At 40.2% G+C, this 20,481-nt stretch overlaps 2 protein-coding genes across 9 annotated transcripts in view; both read left to right on the top strand.

The window, feature by feature from the left end:
* The window catches only part of cryz (crystallin, zeta (quinone reductase)), a 145,599-nt gene that overhangs the window by 31,322 nt on the left and 93,796 nt on the right, over window positions 1-20,481 (top strand). The window lies entirely within an intron of this gene.
* The window catches only part of map4l (microtubule associated protein 4 like), a 71,179-nt gene that overhangs the window by 42,108 nt on the left and 8,590 nt on the right, over window positions 1-20,481 (top strand). For 5 of the 8 annotated variants that reach the window (XM_079569066.1, XM_079569062.1, XM_079569060.1 and 2 more), the window contains 6 exons: window positions 8,065-8,402; window positions 9,165-9,356; window positions 10,680-10,764; window positions 12,146-12,205; window positions 12,938-13,185; window positions 18,550-18,609. In XM_079569066.1, the coding sequence (XP_079425192.1) occupies window positions 8,065-8,402; window positions 9,165-9,356; window positions 10,680-10,764; window positions 12,146-12,205; window positions 12,938-13,185; window positions 18,550-18,609 (983 nt within the window). The remainder of the gene's footprint in view (window positions 1-8,064; window positions 8,403-9,164; window positions 9,357-10,679; window positions 10,765-12,145; window positions 12,206-12,937; window positions 13,186-18,549; window positions 18,610-20,481) is intronic. The other 3 variants (XM_079569063.1, XM_079569061.1, XM_079569064.1) reach the window with 2 other exon arrangements.

Genomic DNA, 20,481 nt, shown 5'->3' with positions numbered 1-20,481 from the left:
CCATTAAATTAACAAAACAAAGGGGTAAAGTTTGTGCAATATATTTTTGAAGATTGACTATACTTCTCCCATAAAGTTCTTTAAGGCCTCGGCATTTGGCATTAATTTTCTTGCGCACAGGGACAAGGTGTCGTGTGTTGACATGTGTTTGCGTCAGTATCAGAGCATTGGTCAGACTAATTAAACTGATTTCTGCCTCGCGTTAAAGGCTTCTGCCAGTCTCTGATCCCGAGGCTGACCGGGGCTGTAAAACCTGGGCCTGATTGGTTTCAGATGTGCTTTGAACTTTTAAATTGCTTTTCTTTTCTCAGTTCTGGAAATCAGGAAATGAAAAGGTTCGGGCTGTAACGTCAAAATATGTATATTTTTTACTAATCCATTTGCTTTCAAAGGCAGAAGTATTTTCAGGCTAACAATGTGAATGGAGTAGTTTTAACCATAGATTATGTGGTTTCAGTGTTTGTTTGTTTTTGCTGTTTAAAGCAGTACAAACTTGTTTACTTCAATAAATCCTTTTCGTAGTCCCTCTGGGGGTAATACAAGTGTTAATGGGATGACTGGGGGGTCTTTCATCTCCTCCTGGGGTCTCTGGCCAGAAAACCACAATTGCAACTTCGCTGCCTCCGGGTAGGTGCCACCAATACACACTAATGGAATCACGAAGAAGAAGCTAACAGGCTAACGGGCAAAGCTAACTGCGGGCTAGCGCCACTTAAACATTATTTACACACACAAAAATATCTCCATTGTGTAATTAGATGTACAATATCCCTCTCTCTCTTTGTCTTTTCTGTCAGCGTAGTATTTACTCTCACGGACAATTAATGAGTAAAAAAAACGCAACATGCTACGACACCTACAGTGGCGCTTATGGCCTCTTAGGGTACGAGTTACTTAGTACTGCTTTAATGTTTCCTCTTCTTCAACAATAGAAAAATCAAGAAAACATCACAAATGCAAAATTACACTCTCAAAGGCCCGATAAAAAAAAAAGAAGCTACTCATTAAATAATTATATTAGTTGGTTCTCACATGTTGCATTCAGGACCTATTCTTTAGAGGACAATGTGTTCTAATGATGCTTGGTGCGTTCATGCGCTGTACAAGTTAAAAACCCCTATTTTAGACCGTTTCAGAGACGTGACTTCAATTACCATGATCACAATGCTCACTAATGGTGGTATGCAGAGCGCTGATGGGAAATAATCAAAGCAGGGTATATTCTTTTCTTTAGCAGCTTCCTCATACATAGTATTATTCATGATGTAATCAATTGTGCATCTGGTCAGAGGTTCAGGTCTTAAGTGATATTCTTCACTCAACCCACACCTCATTTTAACTTTTCGAAGTTTCTTGCTTCAACCTTATTATCCTGAACTCCAGTAATTTTAATTTTTGCAGTGTACTCGAAGCAGATCTTTTGCCGTGGTTCCCTCCCTAAGGTGCAACACATTTAGGGTTTTGTCTCGAAAACAAACCCCCACTTCAGTGTAGCCAGGGTGTCCCCCACTTTGTAGTACACTATAGTGCAGACGCATTAAAAACTTCAATTTCAGTTTATTTCAGAGCTATCAGCATGAGATCAGTGGGCAAACGCTATACCAACTTCCGCCCCTCAGAATCATTAAATAACCAGATCTAAGCCTGGGCTGAGATTGAACTCCTGGATATCGCACCCCCACCACAGTTTGAGGTCCCTCAGTATGGCCAATCATTGTGTACAAAACAAAGAACACGTATTTCTAAGCGCGTTGTGTTGCTGCTCAGCGTGATTCTCTGTTTAATGATCAGTCCATTCATCAACCCAGGGTTTTCTGGTGCAGAGTCGGCGGAGGCATTGATTAGAGATTGACTTGTTCTCGTTCTGATATAGAGCATCTATTTCTGTCCCTGTGTCTGTGGCAGTGTGCGTTCGCCACCGTCTCTCCTCCAGTGATGTCAATCGGACTAATTTTAAACATACACACTTTCTTTCTGCACAGTGTTGCACAGACAGCTAACAGCTTCTCGGGTGCACACGAAGCTCGCCGCTGCAGGGAGACGGGGGAAAGTGAGAGATGCCGAGGCTGTGATACAAAGAATGAAAGGGAAAACAACAACTTTTGTCGTTGCAGCAGATGGCAGTCAAAAAATGCCAACAGGTATAAGAGAGGGCTTCTAGGCATCAGTGCAAAGTATGTGCAAGATTGCGCATTTCGATGATTACGCACAGCCTTTAGCTGCTTAACCATTATGCCCTGTAGAATATATCAAGATAGTTCCCTGTCAAAATGTGTGATAAGCTAATAATAGCAATCACCTGTGGGAAAAATGTTGCTGCCTTCCTAGACTTTATTCTCCAGCTCCCAGTGTGATTTACAGCACTTATTAACACTGAATAATAATGGTCAGCTAAGAGATAAATGACTCTAATGTAGCTCTGGTTGTGTATTCCCCAACTCACAAAATGAAAGATATTGAGCGAGCATCCGACCTAATTATGAGGAGATTTTACTTCCTCTTTAACACGACAGTAATGTAAAGCATAGTGACATATAGGCCTCAAAAAGTGCAAACTCACCAGCTTCTTCACTGTCTTTCACCTTCAGATTTCATTGGTTTGACTCTGGGCAGTATATTATTACCGTCACCATAGGTCTGTCTGTCAGTATAGCATTAGATAGCTATCAGCGGTCCTATGTAGCGGTCGTTGCAGTGGGATTTCATGTCAGAGTGATGAGGTACGTCCTATGCCTCCAGTCCAATAGCTCATCTGTGGCTCTCTGTCGCTGCGTGTTAGCCATGCCCGTCTTTACTCTAACCAGGAGTGGGCAGTTGTAGCTTGGCATTAGATAGATCACCCAGTTCAGCAGTTTAATGTGAAGTGAGTAATATGGCTTATGTCGCAGGGTGCAGCAAAACAGCAATAGAAAGAAGTCCGGTATCTGTGCTGCATTTTTATAGGAAATACCTATGCTTACTGTTCTCGGGCAATGTCCGTGTTTCCCTGCCATGGAATCAAATTGGTTTTGTCCTTCTGCATATTCTATTTGTGGAAAAAATACATCGTTGGACTGTACTTTGGATTCGGAGCCTCGTTATCAATTAGCGTCATTACAATTGCAGCACATCATCAGTAAAGGGTAAAGCAAACCTGTTTCAAGACGGTCTGAACCCAGCCCACATGCCCTAGCAGATTAGTTGTTGCATTTGACCGCATTGTTACCTGAAAGTTGTGAAATGAACTTATCCCCTGTAAAGAATTGTTAGTGTGAACTGTTAGAAATGTATGAGAAAATTCGGAATGTAGGGGTACTTCTACGCAGGGTACCGGGACCGCTAAAAGCTGGCGTCCCTCTTTCATTGGTTTTAAGCAAAACAATATCAGGCCTATAATAGTTTTATCTGCATTATGTACAAGCAGTTCTAACAATCCATATAAGCAAGTGCTTTATATATTATACGGTATATGTATTTGAATATCAATGTATTCATATGAATCTACAAGAACATAGGCCACACAGAATGTGCAAGGGAGTGGGTCATCATGGATAAAGGGTAGAATCATGAATGGTCCACAAGCATGATGTATAAGCTATAGCTGTAATAAGCAACTTCTGAGATGTTCTTTGCTGCTTGACGGCTTTTCAACCACATGCATTTATATGATATTTCATAACTTCACTTCATCAGATTATGGTTTGGATGTCTCAGTTTTGGAGCACTTTTGCCACCGAATGTCCAAGACAAGCTTTGTACTCTGATAGGCAGATTTGAAAGGTGAAAATATACTTCCTGCTGTTAGCCTTCTGAACAAAAAATCTAGTTTGATGTGTTATTTGCTTGAGGCCGCACAGAGTTAAGAGCTGCGGTATTAAAATGTATGAGAGATATTGAGAAGCTGGTGCGGCGCGTGATGACTCTGCATTACCGTCAGCTTAACAAGACGGGATCGGCTTTATTACAGCAGGGGGATTGAGCTGCAGGAGACCCAACAAATACAATTTCACAGACTATTTCCTGTTTCTTAGACGACAACTCATGCAGCCTCAGCAAGAGAGATGTCTAAATGTTATATACTGCCAGTTAAAAATAAATCTCCTCAAAACTAGGGTAACTCATATTGCAGCTGATCTTTATTGTAATATAAGAGAAAAACATATGGTGTGATGAGGAAAAAATAATGAGAACCATTAGTCAAGATTTTGTCAGAGTCACTAGACTTTAGTTTTAATATGGCTTTGTTGGAGCCCCACCTTTGCCTTGACGTGTTTTGACAGAAATGCAGGGACAAGTGCTGTTTTTCAGTTTTAATTGAACTCACTTGGTGCCAAAACAAAATCACAATACTGCCGTGTAATGTCAATTTCATTGTGTTTTCTTCGCAGCAGTTTATTCTGACTTGATATGCCGTTTACTTGCCTTGTATTGTTGCTGCAAAAAGCTTGTGTTGTTGTTTGGGGACTTGGGCGTTACATTGTGCGGTGAGGAGAATCAGATGGACAGTGGAGCGGAGACATGTCCACTCTGTTGCGTAACGTCTTTTTGTCGTCGCTGTCTTTCTCAGCAAAGAGCCCATTTTCTCCCTGTGCCCCTTTAGCCATCTGCAGGTTTTCCCCTTATCTGCCCCTGTCATCTCCCTGGTAAATACCATTCACTTATTCTTAGGGCACATTCTTACCTAACAAAGCTGTTTGGCCAGTGTAGCCAACAGTATACACAGCTAAACAATTATCTTATTACTTATTATTAACCCTAACCCTAATCTCTAAGTGTAAATGATCTGACCGAAACAATTAAAGGGAATAGTAGTTCAGTCAATGTGACGATAGCCTTTATGCTGGACTCTTTTCTGGTGTCAAGTGAGTGAGTCAGTGTCTACCCACTCTTTGCCCCCTTTCACTCAACACTGTCCTGAGACACTGAAGTCTCTTTCATTCTATTCAGCGCTGTCCAATTAGTTCTACCAGCCAGAAAAACATTTGAAACATTTCAGAAATCACCAGCCTAGCATAACTTATTCTCTTAAATTTGCGCAAAATGGAGATGATATCTTTATTACCGTGGCATATTATGACACATTTAGTAGATGTTGTTACATGTTGTAGTACAGCATAATTCCAATGGCGGTCTTAAAGGAATAGGCCACCGTTTTTACATACTAAGATATGTTCTTACATAGTCACGCAGCTTCTATTGACGGAAGTGAGCGGGGGAAGTCTTTAGGAGTTACTGCGCGGACGCTGTGCTCCTCGTATCATTACGTCTCACAATATAGTCCCCCTTTTTATCTGCTTATAAAATCAACATGCTACATTTCTGTGTAAATATACTTCGCATGAAAACACTTCACGTAACTTTATTTAAATAGGGAACATGTGGAAGAGCTTGGCAGCTTCTATCGTGAGCTTTTTTGGAGCTATATGACATGTGGGAGAGGCTGCGTATGTGCTCCGTTTGCCTGGCAGAGTGCACGGACAAAGACCAGACGGGTATATATTAACTGGTCTAAGGTTAGGTAAGAACATATCTTAGAATGTAAAAACGGTGGCCTATTCCTTTAAAGCAGAACTAAGTAACTCATGCCCCTAGAGGCCATAAGCGCCACTGCAGGTGTCGTAGCATGTTGCATTTTTTCTCCATAAATTGTAAGTGAGACTAAATACTGCACTGACAGAAAAGACAAAGGAGAGAGGGATATTGTAAATACTGTTTAAGTGGCGCTAGCTAGTTAGCTTTGCCCGTTGGCCTGTTAGCTTCTTCTTCGTGATTCCATTAGTGTGTATTGAGGCCGCCGACCCGGTGGAAGGAAAGTTGCAATTGTGGTTTTCTGGCCTGAGACACCAGGAAGAGATGAAGACCCCCCCCCAATCATCCCATTAACACTTGTATTACCCCAAGAGGGACAATGAAAAGGATTTATTAAGGTAAACAAGTTACTTAGTACTGCAAATGTATCAGTTCAGACTACTTTTTCCTTCTACCGGAGTGAAACTCCTGTTTTTAGCGTCTCTACTCACCCCTGCCAGCAATTGTTGAGTATGTTGTCCAAATTTGATAATCTCATGTAATCTCTCATCGGCCTAATCAAATACCTAAAAATACCTTATTTTTCCGTCTTTGCTTCTGTCGTTCGTCTGTGCTCTGGTCACAGGTCTCTGTCAAATCAATGGCCATTAAATCCGAATGACAAAACACACAAAACTGCGTTGACCTCACTGACCCTAATTAGTGTGGAGTGGTCTTCAGAGGTTGAATAATGGCATTATAATGTTGCCAGGTCATAACCAACTGTAATTAGTTTTTGAATATTAGGAGGAAAAAGGGCAGCAATACAAAGGCTTTGGTAATTATGAGTTATGAGGCTTTTATATGACCTTGTTGTTTATTTGTCTGCTAGAATGAGAATTCACTTGAAACAGGATGGATTTTGATTACATTTCTTAGATGGGTCATTAAGGTAAGCTGATCCGGTGACATTGAGACTTGTTGCATTTTTTTCTGAGTTGTGTTCATGACCAGAAAGCATTTGTAGAGTCTTAAATCTATAGTGGCTCGGATGACGGGTGTCGTTGTGTTCCTGGGCATAGCTCACCACCCTTGAATGTGGACTGGTAAAATAATGACCAAAGTTTTGCGCGTTGATACGACAGCGGTGCTCATATTTCATCCTCTGCAACCCATGTATAGCATTTGATCCCGGACTAAAATACACCACAATGTCGAATCATTCTATAATTACTTTGCTTAAACATACAATGTAAATAGACTAACTTACAAGCAACCTTTTGAAGACATAACTATAATTGCACAGTAATTACATCATTATATAACGTGTTATGCAATGTGTAAAGTGACATTTAGCTGAAAAGTCATCTGAATATTCAACTCAGCAGTTTTGAAGTTGCTTTATGGTTGCCGCAGCATAATGAGATCCATCCATGTAACCGGTGACCTGTTTACTCAGCAGCATCTGTGGCTTTGCCCTACATAAGTTCACCCACACGGACATCAGGGCTAATAATAACGCTCCAACTCTGTTCAACTCATCACCCACAAACAATATAGTAGTAAAATGTTACAAATGTTAACTTTGTTCTCATGAAATTGTCACTAATGAAGAGTTATATGATGACAGTCTTTGTTAGTGACTGAGTAATCGACGTGATCGTTGGCACAGACTGGCTGCTCCATATTTAGCCCTTGAGTTGTTGTGGTTAAACATATGGGGAATAATGGTCCACTGTAACACTTTGTGAAGTTTGTCAAGTTTGTACAGTGCTTTGAAAATCCATACCGTTATTATCTTAAAGGAACAGGCCACCACTTGTCAATACTGAGATACATATGTTCTTACCTGAGCTTAGACGAGCTGATGTGTACCTTTGTGCACGCGCTCAGTCACATTGTTAGCATTTGTTAGCATTTAGCCTCTACTCCTCTCCTCTATGGAACCAAACAAGGTTAAAGCTGGAAGCGACCAAGCTCTTCCACGTTTTCCTAAAGGATTCTGAAAATATTACTGCGCGGACGTCGAAGTGCTCCTAAGGTGTTATTACTCCTTACAACATAATATCCCTTGTTATCCGCTTAGAAAATTGGCATGTTTAACTTTGTGTGACTATACTTGGATCGTGTAACTACTCATGTAACCGTATTTAAATATGGAAAACGCGGAAGAGATTGGTCGCTTCTAACTTCACCCCCGTTTGGGTCCATAGGAATATGCTGGGAGAGGCTAAATGCTAACAACAACTTTGGTCTTTTTTCCGTGACTGGTAAGCATCAACTCGTCTAAGCTCAGGCAAGAACATATCTCAGTATGGAAAAACAGTGGCCTGTTCCTTTTAAGGCTGATTTCAACCACCTATTACCTACCCATACACTAGCCATGTCCCATATCCACCTCACCGAAATCCATTCCAAAATGACTGTCTTACAAACCCGAATTATCGACAGTTCCCTGTTGGCTTATGTATCCCACCCATTAACATGTGCCATATTGAAGACCTGTCATGGTTGACCTGTCATGGTTTAAATGCAAAGCTGCATTTATAGTAAAGCCTTTTTTTTTTCCCCTTACAGTTAAAAGTGAAAATAAGGACAAGCTGGATAACATCATGTCCAAGACCGAGACCTTGGAGAAGAAAGAGGAGCAGCAGAAGAAAGATGCCATTATGGAGAAGAACCAGAAGATCCTGAAGGAAGAGGAGAAGAACGAAAAACTCAATGCGGAGAAGAACAACAAAGCGATCGAGAAAGCGGAGAAAGTGGACAAACCCGAGAAGACCAACAAAGATGAGAAGAAAGAGGAGAAAAAGGAGGAGAAGAAAGCCGTGGAGAAGAAAGAGGAGCAGGGCAAAGGGCCGGCCAAGTCTCCCACCGGGGCCAAGGCTGCACCGGGGGCTGACACCAAGAGCAAGGTACATCACACACGCAGTGGCACTCATTTATTAACTCATGTGGCATGTGGCTTTTACAGTCAATTAGTTGAAATCCAGTGTGATTTGTGCAGATGTTTCAAGTTGTATTATATGTTACTATAAAAAAATGCGCGTTAAGCATAACATTAGCTAGATTTAGTGCTGCATTTTAAGTGTCATAACACTGCATTATATAATACACTTACTGTAGGTTTGTTTACATACCTGCGCTTTAATAGAGACGGATGCACCTTGAAAGTAGAACAAAATCATGCGAAACCTTCATTACTTTCCACCAGTGACCTTGCACACACTGCAGAGGATACTCAGACGTTTCAAACACAGTCCTTTCATGCCGTGGTTGTAGTTTTGACCTCGACAGCAGCTGCGTCTCCCCAAATGAAAGAGTCCTTGGGCCAAATACACACTTTTAGCTTCATTATTTGCTGCGTCACCGTCTCTCTGCTGCTCCACAAAGATACCTCTTTGAATTGTCTGTGATCCTTGGCATGTGAGGCTTTCCTTTCATATCATACGCTGCTCTCTTGAACGGCTGCTTTTTATCCAAGGCTTTTAGTTTCTAAGTTTCTCCTCTGTCTGACTGATTTTGTTTTGGTGATAGTCAATGAGCCGTCGCAGGGAGGCTGTTCTGCCATTTTGTACATGCTGTCATTGCGATCACTAACTCCATTACTGCTCTTCTATCTTCCTTTTTTTCTCTTTTTTATTGTGTTGTGGCTTGTTTAAATTACATTACACCAGCCTGATGCGGACTCAACTAAACCAAACTCGGCCAAGCCCCGCCCATCCACGCTCTCCTCCAATAACGAGGCTAACGCGGCCAAACGTCCCTCCCCCACCTCTGCGTCAGCCAATAAAAAAAGCCCAGGGCCTAAGGCGACCACACCCACCGCCGCTAAGAAACCCCCAGCAGCCTCCACAAAGGCTGTTAAGGTGAGTGTGCTATGTTTTAGGACAGGACAAAGATGGACACAAGGATTCAGGAAAACGCACTGAGCAAAATCTTAAAGTAGCTCATTTGGGTTTTTTAAATTCTACAAAGGTGTCATTTCATTTATTAGCTTGTATTAACCGTGTTACAATGTTGTTCCTGCATCAAAAACATATCTAGAGCTGTATTTTTGCTTCAGTCCTGCAGTCCTTACTTTCTTCTAGTGTGAATGTGTACTGGATTTTGTTTCATAATAATGCCTGAAACCTTTTTAAAACCCATTAGCCATCTTACATCATACATGTTCTGAGAATCTCTGCTCTCAAACTGTGTTAACAGCAACATCTATTGTTAGTATACCATTAGCTAAGATGACTTGTGTAATTTTTTAAACATGGATTCCCACTGCTGCCTGCGAAGGGCGCTTCAAGACCAACAAGTTATATAACAGGAGATATCAATGTTGAGGTGTTTATTAGCAACTATTATGCCTGATAGAAGGTCCCTGTATTATTACGTTAGGCGCATGACCTAACGTAAAGCTTAAAGGGGCTAGATGCAAGTTGGCCATTTTATACTTACTACTGCCACCTCAGGTCATACTTGTAACTGCACCTTCTATATGAAGCTTGTGCATGGGGACAATTCGGACCCAAAGTAACAACTTTTTGAGTGACAGTGCAGGATTTTAGAGGCAGTTGTGGTGAATAGGTCTGGGCTCATACCTCAGGACATTTCTGGAACATGTAGGGGGAGGAAAATACTTATTTTTCACATTTTTAAACTCATTATAGTCCCTTTAACTTCTTTTCTTCTATTTAGAGTTAGTATTTTATTTTTTGTATTCTAAAATAATGGAGTGTGTATGGAAGGCAAGCTCTAATATCTGAGCATACATAACCTGCCACTTCCCTGCCAGCAGAGAGGGAAGTGAGGGAGTTAAAATTAGGCTAAAATCCATAGTAGTCTTCGCCAGATAGACTACTATGGATATATTTGCCAGATATTACAAAGAAATGGATGTAGGACTAACCCAACACGTAAACGCAATTTAGTTGTTGAATTCTACAATGACAAATAAAGCACATACTTACTTACTTAGTGGAGGCAAATGTGCACTAAAATTAAGCAGTCTCAGGAAAAAGGAAGAAATAACCTTACAACATGCTTAAAGTGCCGAGAGATTGTACACTAAAAACATAGCAATCTAGAATTCCATCTAAAGACTCTGATATAAGCTTTAGCACACATTTGTTTTTGTTGTTTGTTATCGATTTCTCCGGTCATTCATCATCATTAATCACGTTGTTATTTTTATCTTCTAGACTCCAGAAAATGAGAAACGTCCTTCTGTGCCAAAAGCGACTCCCACTCCTCGCGCCACTGCCAACAAGAGTGCTCCTAATGCTGGTGTGTGGAAATCATAACCACACAACAGATTACTTTTTCATACAGTTGACACAATCATTTATTTTTTTAAAGGGGCTAGATTACAGTTGGTAATTTTTTATACTCACTACTGCCACCTCAGGTCATACATGTAACTGCACCTTCTATATTAAGCTCGTACATGACAGCACTTTGGACCCGAAGTAACACCTTTTTGAGTGACAGTGCAGGATTTTAGAGGCAGTTGTGGTGAATATGTCTGGGCTCATTCTACACCTCAGAACATTGAGGGAACATGTAGGGGGAGGAAAATACACAATTTTAAAACATTTTTAACTCTGTATAGTCCCTTTAAGGAAAATTCAAGCATTTACTCTGAAACTATACAGATACAGTGACATGGAGAGCAGGAAAGTGGGTCAACAGCCCATAAAAACTTAAAAAACGGACTATGCTATCCAGGAAGCTACGTTAGCTTTATGCTACATATGCTAACGTTAGCAACAGGTGCCGTTTTTTGCTTCTACTGAACAATTTGCCCTTGAAATATGTTTATTGTCCACCAGAAAGCAGCTTAAAAGAGTGAAACACTTTGATTCCCATGCAAAGTTGTCTTTCCCCTCGGCTTGGCCCTTGTATGATGCACTGCTGTCTGTAAATGTATTCAGTATGAACAGTTTTTTTTAGCTAAACTGATTTGGAAGAAAATATGCAGTTACTCAGCTACTTCAAAATGTCGAGAAAACACTTTGCATATTTTTCTAATCTAAGTTCATGGTTTACAAAACACTTGGATTTTCCTGACCTCTTTATAGGATAGACCCAAGGCACCAACAGAAAATCTGCCCCAGAACTGGTACAGCCCGAGGGAGCAGGCCCAAATAGCAGACCATATGTCAGTGATTTCTTGTTCTTCTGCCCTTTCTCTGCAAAATCCGAAGCCTGGGGTTTTAATTTACACTTCACAAGCATTTTGCCATCTTCCTAAGCGTTATAATGTGACTCACTGTGCACTGTGGCGCTGTCATTCAGGACGAACTAGCATACCTGAGATGGGAAACGATTCATTCACAATTTTACCGTCTCAAGATAGCGCTTTATTTCACCCTTCTTTTGGATTTGATGTCACGTCACTTTCACACAGTTTGACTTGTGTGAAAGGGAAGAAAATGTGAGAAAGTCAAGCTTTTTCTTTGCCCTGAAACTGCTATATTTTTTGAAAGAAGGCCTCTTAGAAAATAGCCTTCTAACCATAAGTCAGTACACTTTTTTCTTCTGAGTTCGTGTGTCTGAACCTAAACCTGATGAAGAGTAAATTGAAACGATAATAATGATAGTACAATTTTTTTTTCCTTCTGTGATGGACTAACAATAATTTTCTGCTGTTTTTTTTTTCTAACAGCAAACAAGAACGAGAAAAGTGAGAACAAGGCAAATGAAGCCAAGAAGCCCAAAGCTACAGGTATTCTAAACTAATAAAGTAACTTTGTATTTGTCTGGGAAAAAAAGTATTGCCAACTTGCTACGGACAATATTTCAATGCATTTTTAGATTAAAGACACAGATATTCAGACTTTTTTTTTACTTTTATTGTTGCATGCATGAAAGAATAATGAAAACTGCTTTATATGGGGTGAAAAAAACATAATTAAGCTCAATCAAGTGCTTTTTTTTTTTTTTTACACTTTCAGTAACACGCTTTTTGACTGCAGAAATTTTGTCACTTTAAGTTTGAGGGGTGGGAAAAACTGATATGTCTTGGTGCTTTAAAGTAATCATTTGTACTTTCAGCGAGTGAAGCTGTTATGTGTGTGTTAAAATCTCTAATATCATTATTTGTACCTAAACTTTGATCCGATTTCTCAACCGATTGCACATTCATTTACACATTTTCCAAGGTCTATATTGATTTAAATCCTGTAAGTATTAGCTGTTCTTCTGGACGTATGTATTGACAAAAGGCAGCAATGTTTAGATGTGTTTTTTGGATAGTTGACTGTATTATGGCCTAAAGGCTGCTGTTTCCATTAAGTCTGTATAACCCTGTAGTTGAGACATATTCTGAATTGCATATAATTCTTGTATTAGTATATATATATATTAAACTTTGCCTTGTGAGCAGTGCTTTGATTTTAATTATCAGGAATGTATCTCAAAGTCACTCAGTCCTTTGTTCTTCCCACTCTGTCTTCAGCCCGCCCTCGCCCGGCCTCCACCACCTCCACTCCTACCCCATCCCCAGCCACTAACGGCGACGCCCCCCGCCGCCGGATGATAACCAAACCCCCAGTGCCCAAACAGACACCCCTAGAGAAGAAACCTCCCGTACCCCGCGCCCCTCGAACGCCTCGCCCTGTCAACGCCCCGACACCTGATCTCAAGAATGTCCGCTCCAAGATTGGCTCCACTGACAATATGAAGTACCAGCCCGGCGGAGGAAAGGTAAGATTCACACACTTTTAATTATCAGCCAGAAGTGCTCTCTATAGAAATAAATATGCTGACATCTACTACACATGATATTTTTAACCAACAGCATCTCTCCTGTTGACAAGTGCTATCTGGCTTTCTATCTTTATTGCTCTGTGCCTAAAAACTCCACAGCGGTCCGACAGTGATTACTAATACCGTTTCAGTAACACTTTCTTTTACACTACCCTTGATACATTGTACCTGCCAAATTTAGTACAATGTTACGTGTTATGTAACAATGTGTAATAACTTGTACCTGTGGGTTAGATACACAATGGAATAATATGCATTTGGAGTTTGGAGGTACATAATGTAATAAGACATAAGACTCTAACTCTAACCGTAATCTTAAGCCAGGGATAGGCAAGTTTGCGTTGTTGAGCCGATTTTCATCATTGCCAAAACACCCAAGGGCCGAACTTCAACATTGTAGCCTAAAGTAAAGAACTATTTCCTGCAAATGCCATGTTTTACATCAGTGGTTCCCAAGAGGCAGGGCTTTGGGACCCACCATTACCCTCGGATGACAAGCTGAGGACCCAAATAAAACTGTCATTTGTCATATATCATATAAAATATTGTATTTAAGTTTTTGTTGAACAAGCAGTAGATATCCATTTAAGACTGAAATTATGATCAAAACAACACAATAACATTCATTTTAACAGATACAGTTGGTGTTTCCATGCAGTTTCAGATGGAATATATTAAATAAAAGTTCCCCAGACTTGCGACCTACTGAAAATCGTTCCGTGACCCACTTTTGGGTCCCGACCCACCAGTAGAGAATCACTGTTCTCTGACATTTTTAAAATACTGACACTGTTTCTCGCATTTTTAGACTACTTTTACAGGTATTTGATCTTTTATTTTCATAGTAATATTTCTCAAAATCATCTTGCGGGCCAGAGGTTCTGTGCTGGAGAGCCGGATTTGGCCCCCGGGCCTGACGTTGCCTACCCCTGCCTTAAGCACTAACCCCCTTATGTCTTCCAGTCCATTGTGTATGTACCACATAGGTATCACAGATTGTTACAAAGCAGATTACATTGCACTGAAATAAAATGTGACTACTTTTTCAGTACTGTGCTTAAGTTTGTTTCACCAAATTTCACACAATTTCACCCAATAAAAAAATTGAAACACTCCAACTCGTCTCTATGGAGATGTTGAAAGTCAGCAGAATTTGAGATATAGAAAAATCCAAATGAATTATTTGATTACTCACTGCAGTGATTTTCTGTGTTGAGCTGGTCATTAAGAGCATTTTGCTGATGGCAACAGTATAGTCCAAAATGTTACGCAGTGTACCTTTAAAGTAAAGCTTACCCTCAAGCAATTCTTGGTTGAAGTCTCTAAACGTTTCTTGTTTAGACTTCTGCCATGGCCTTTCTTAAAGACCTACAACTTTTGCACAACATGGTACAATGTAAGGTCCAGTGTTACTTCCCAATCACAACTTTGAATATGCCTATGATACAATTTTCACACTAGATTGTAAACATTCATAAGAAAAGAACTCCACCGAACATGAAGTAACGTTTATTAATAAAGCGCTTTTCACAGATACAATAGAAATCACAATGTGCTGTACAAAATTAGGTGTGATAGAAAAAAATACAATCAGCACAGTCATTGCACTAGAGCTCGCTCGCCCTTGATCCCACATGAGATCTCACACAGTGTCTGTGCATTTCCCCCTCCACCTGCTGTTCACTCACATGGCAGAACATCAGTGTTTTATTACTTTCATAAAGCACAGTGACAGGACAGGCTCAGACACCTGGACTACTGTCATCATCCCTTCATTTCTGGGACAGGGATCTTGAAAGTTGTGTCGGTGTTGTCACTTTGAATCATATACGACTGCCCTTGTGATGTGAAAGTAATCGCCCTCGCCTGCTGTCTGTCTCAGTAGTGCCGTCCTGTTGCTCATAGCTGTTCATCCTATATGTTCAAATACCAATCAGGCTGGACATGTGATCACTGACGGATGAATGGAAAAACACGCATTAGTACCTTAGCACTTTCCTCTTGGGTGGCAACTAGTAAGGGAACATTGTGTCAAGTTTTAAGATTTGTTAAAAGGCAAATCTAGCTTGACATAGAGCAATAACTACAGGATTGGATCAGAGAAAATGTGTTCCCAAACAACTACCTATTCAAAACGTAGCCCACAGAAGGAACAGTGGTGCCCTAATGATAAATAATGTTAGTGTAGAGTGAAGGATGTCGATCTTATATCCGTAAAGAATAAGGTGATGTATCTATTATTACAAATTGGTATATTGCAGAATGTTTTTTTCACTCTGGCGAAATGCCCATAAACAAGAATAAATTATGACATTTGTGTTGTTGTTTTAAGCATCAAAGACACAGTGCAATAAAAAAATGTCAGGACAAGCTCCTGTGCTATTTCGACAGTGATCATATACGTTAAAGGGATATTTCAGGATTTTTGACATAGGGCCTCATTTCCTAGTTATCCAGAGTGTTGCTAATTTCTGGAGATAATTTTTTTGGTAATTTATGCAGTTCTTCTGTTTAGAGAGTTTCATGGCGCTAGGCTAGTGCAAGGCTAGCGCATTTCTGCAATGTCAGCTAGCCTGCATTAAAAACAGTCTGACCCGCTCCACAGTGCACCTGAGGCAAATCACTTATAACGCCAGACTAATAATATAATAATATTAATAATATAATTTTAACCATTTTGCATTTAAAGGAGCTTATATTTGAGCATCATCAGCTTTGTGGTTGTATAAGCTATGCGGCGGCGGAGTGATCTGCTAGAAAATAGTCCCTCAAAATGCGATCATTCATGTGATGCATGGTCAGTTATGTTATATCGACACAGACATGTATATGGTTAGTCTGGCGTTATAAGTGATTTGCCTCGGGTGCTCTGTGGAGTGCGTAAGACTGTTTTTAATGCAGGCTCGCTGATACTGTAGAAATGCGCTAGCCTTGCATTAGCCTAGCGCCACGAAACTCTTCTAATGTAAGAACTGCATGAATTACAAAAAAAAAATATCTCCAGAAATCAGCAACACTCTGGATAACTAGGAAATGAGGCCCTATGTCAAAAATCCTGAAATATCCCTTTAAGCCTGATTTCTTATGCATATATTTGTCAATGAAAAAGTTTTCTTGTTCCTCTTACCATGTGAAGATCCTCACTACCATAGATGGATTCCCTTTGCAAATTTAACATATCTTGATGTCTCCACTTATGTCATAATGTGTGTTATAATAATTCAGTTTTAACATGTGTAAGACGTGTCCATCTCATCCTTGTGCCAAACCCCATTCATTATTGAGGTGAAGCTTTTTCTGCACTGACATTGATTCACTCCCGCATTTATCCATATTTATTGAGCCTCTTTTAGCACATAAGATCTGCAGTCCATTTAGCATTCGCACGCCCCACCATTCAAAGGTAGTACCACGGCGGTCGTCCATTGTTCAGACCTCTCCCACTTCGTTCATTATCATAAAACCTCTTACCTACCCAACCTGTATCACTGAAACGCAGACGCCTCAGTACTGCTGCAGCATCACCGCGCATTTTTGCATTCGACACGATCAGTCTGTCATTGTTATCGAGGGATGTCAGTGTGATGCATGCGAGATTGTCCCTGTTATTAGTCAACCTTTCCTTTTCAAAGTCACTCTCCTGCAGCATCTGTGTCAGGGCACACATCGCTGCACCGTTCTGCTCTGCATCACAATAAGTGGCACTGACTCACTCATTTTCCTTGGATATGGATATCATCATGTATACAATAAGAGCGATTCAACAGGCTCTTTCACACTGAATACCAGATTGTTATGTTGGTGTTGAGGTTTGATTTGTACAACGTCTGTGTGTGAATTTGTTCTGTCCTTTGTGGTACTGTGAGGCTAATTATTATGCTCATTCTGTGCTAATATTGGACCATTGACTCATTTCATAACATTTGCTTTAGAGCTAAGCTAACACCATGTGCTTCCTTCCATCTCCTCCTTATTCATTCATAACTAACTAGAGCTTCCACATATATTTTTAACACAAGTTTAACAATAATTCTCAAATATTTATACATTTGGAAAATGTGTTGAACCAAAAATAAATACTAAGGATTAATCTCGTATGACTGAAATCACAGAGGTATGGCTCGCTTTCCTACTAGGTTCATTGCCAAGTTATATTTTAAGGGTTTTGGGAAAACTAAACACTTTGAAATCCTATACTGTTGATAAGTTTACACACCCTGGTGGATTTTTTTGGCCATTGTTCAACGAATATGAGTGAAAATATGAAATGGTCAGTGATGTTGTGAAGCCATTTACTGTGGAAAAAAATCTGTGAACTCATTTCAAATCACCATAACAAAATAAAATACCAAAATGACCCTGATCAAAAGTTTACACACCCCCTAATACCCCCTGTATTACCCCCTTTGGCATTAATGACAGCTTGGAGTCATCATAGGCCTTTCATACAAAAAAGTGCACCATACCTACTATGAAATATAGAGCTGGTTCGCTGATGTCACTGGCTCCAGCAGAATAAAGTGAAGGTCCCGTTTGTGACCATCTCAGTCTCCTGACCTTAATATCATTGAACCAGTGTGGGGAGATCTCAAACATGCAGTTCATGCAAGACAGCCCAGGAACGTACAGGAACTGGAGGCTTTTTGCCAAGAAGAATGGGCCGCTTTATCTTTAGATTATATACAGAACCTTCTCCACAAAACACTCCAAGCTGCCATTGATGCTAAAGAGGGCAATACACGGTTTAATGAACTGGGGTGTGTAAACTCTTCAACAGGGTCATTTTGGTATTTTGTTTTGTTAGATGATTTGATTTTTCACAATAAATGGCTTCACAACATCACTGACCACGAGTGAAAAAAAAGTTTTCACTCATATTCTTTGAGAAATGGCCCCCAAAAAAATCCACCAGGGTGTATTAACTTATTGGCACAACATATTGTTCTGATTAAAACCTACCAACCCTTTAGATTAGACCACTTTTCTCAAATGTTGGCAGAAAAATCACAAATAGGTATTAGTTAAAAAAGATGCAGTATTACCGTATTATACCACTGAATGTACATGATTAGGGGAAATTTGGTATGTCATTTTATAATACATGCAAATATATAGTGATACTTTGTGAATACAACTCATAATAATAAACAATACACATTATGATTCATCCCACAGACTGTATTTGCCGTTCACTCATCTAATCTCCGAGTGCCCATTGCCATTGCCCCCTCTCCACCCTTCATCTTGTGGCGTGTAGTTGGTTGGAGGTAATATTGACCAGGGGGCTGATTGTCTCCTCAGGTCCCCTCCACCCCGAACAACAAGGCATCCGACCCCTCTACCCCTGCCGCCAAGGCCAGAGTGAGTCCCATCATCTGACGCACCTCAGCGCCGCTCACACACCCCCAACATCCTCCCGCTGTCTATCAACATAACGAACACCTGCCATTTTATACATCAGCCCAGGACACATTACAAACGCTGCTGTCTCTAGAGCCGCCTTATTAGGGCATGTCCACACGCCTACCGGACTCTATTCACTTGGTTACTTCGCATCAAGTATCTGAATCGTAGTAGAGATTTTCAGATATCGTCGACGGTGTTTGAAAAACTCTACCGCGATGGAAATTTTTGTGAATGACCGAGAGCTTATACAAACGTATTGGTCTGGATTGCACTCACAGGGCGCAGTAACAGCACTATCCAGTAGGGGTCAGTGTGTCAATATTGGATAGAAACATGATTGCGGGTATTAATTTTATGGCCAAATTTCAGAAACAATTAAGTATGTCTAGTGCGGCGACATTGACCGGCGATACTCAAGAGCTTCGTGACTTCTGTGTTTGAAATTTGTCGCAATTAGCAAACAACAACTTCTCTAGACCATGTTCTTTATGTCTCCTACGCTATGTAAATAAGGTGGATTTTTTCTTTGTTTGCTCATTTGCTCATTTAGGTTATTAGGAGCTAAAAAACCTACGCATTGCACTCTTCAGTTTGCACATTTTAATCTGATTACATTTTTTGGCAGCGTGTGTTTTTTTTTTTTTTTTTTACATACACAGTAAATAGGATTTAATTTGATGGTGAGATGACTCATCATATTCCTCATCCTATGACCTGGACACATTACCAGCCCTTTTCTTGGTAATAATATGGAAACAGGGCAACAAAATGCGTGTTATTTATATCCTCTTATTACCATGTTATTACTTAGTACAATAAGTAGATTGTGTCTCATTTTTCCCAAGCCAAAGTAGGATTATTTGTATCATCCAACCAAGAAACATAATACATTGGTAGAAATGGCTGTATATTCTTTTTGCAATTAGTTGATGTGTATGACCAACTAATGTATTAAATTTATGCAATGAACACAGAATGTACATTATGTATAAGACATATGTCTCTACTTGGTATTAAATATTCTGTTCTGCGATCTATAATATACTTATTCTTAATAAACGGAACCAGGATTGGTTTGACCTATTCCTATTGTATTACACAAGGCAAAGTAAATGCTTTCATAAAACTTTATTGGACACTAATGTAATAACCACAAATATAGTGCTGTAATTAAAAGTCTCATAAACTTATAAAGTACATAAACTAAAATGTCAGATTCTTATCTAGTTCAGCCTGCTCTAGTTGTTACTCGGGCTGTATTGCATTTTTTTTTTTTTATATCTCCACAGGAGCGTACACACTGCTCTCCCTACTTAAATTAGGCGACATGATGAACCACAGGCTTGCAGCTGCTTCAGTTGTTCTAGATCATTATTCTACCTTATGATGCGGCCTCGCCTCACACATACAAAAAAGAAGAGAGAAAATGAGGTAGAGAGACAGTTTACAAGCTGCGGTTTGTGTCCGCCTATACATGTGTGCGAGTGTTGGGATACTAAGTGTGCGTCGCCTAACTACTCTGAGTCATCCGGTGCTGCTGCCACCTGCGTCACACTGCCATTTTCATCCCTGAGAACAAGACTAAGGCAGTGAAAGGGGAACGGCGTCTCATGTCTGCGGCAGACCATTTGGGCAACGATGTCACAAATGAATAGGGCGGGTTATCAGACTGGCAGTGATATTTTATAGAAGAATTAAGCTGGTTTGTGTGTGTGCTGTATATATGGTAATACTAACCATTGGACTAAAGCCAAATACCCAAATATACATCACAAAACTAAAACTAGGTTGAATAAGACCAGTGTTGGGGGTAACGTATTACAAAAG

The sequence above is a fragment of the Gobius niger genome (assembly GCF_951799975.1).
Source record: "Gobius niger genome assembly, chromosome: 13".
Classification (NCBI taxonomy): Eukaryota; Metazoa; Chordata; class Actinopteri; order Gobiiformes; family Gobiidae; genus Gobius; species Gobius niger.
Note: the sequence above shows the minus strand (reverse complement) of the source record. Positions and strands in the feature narration are given on the sequence as shown.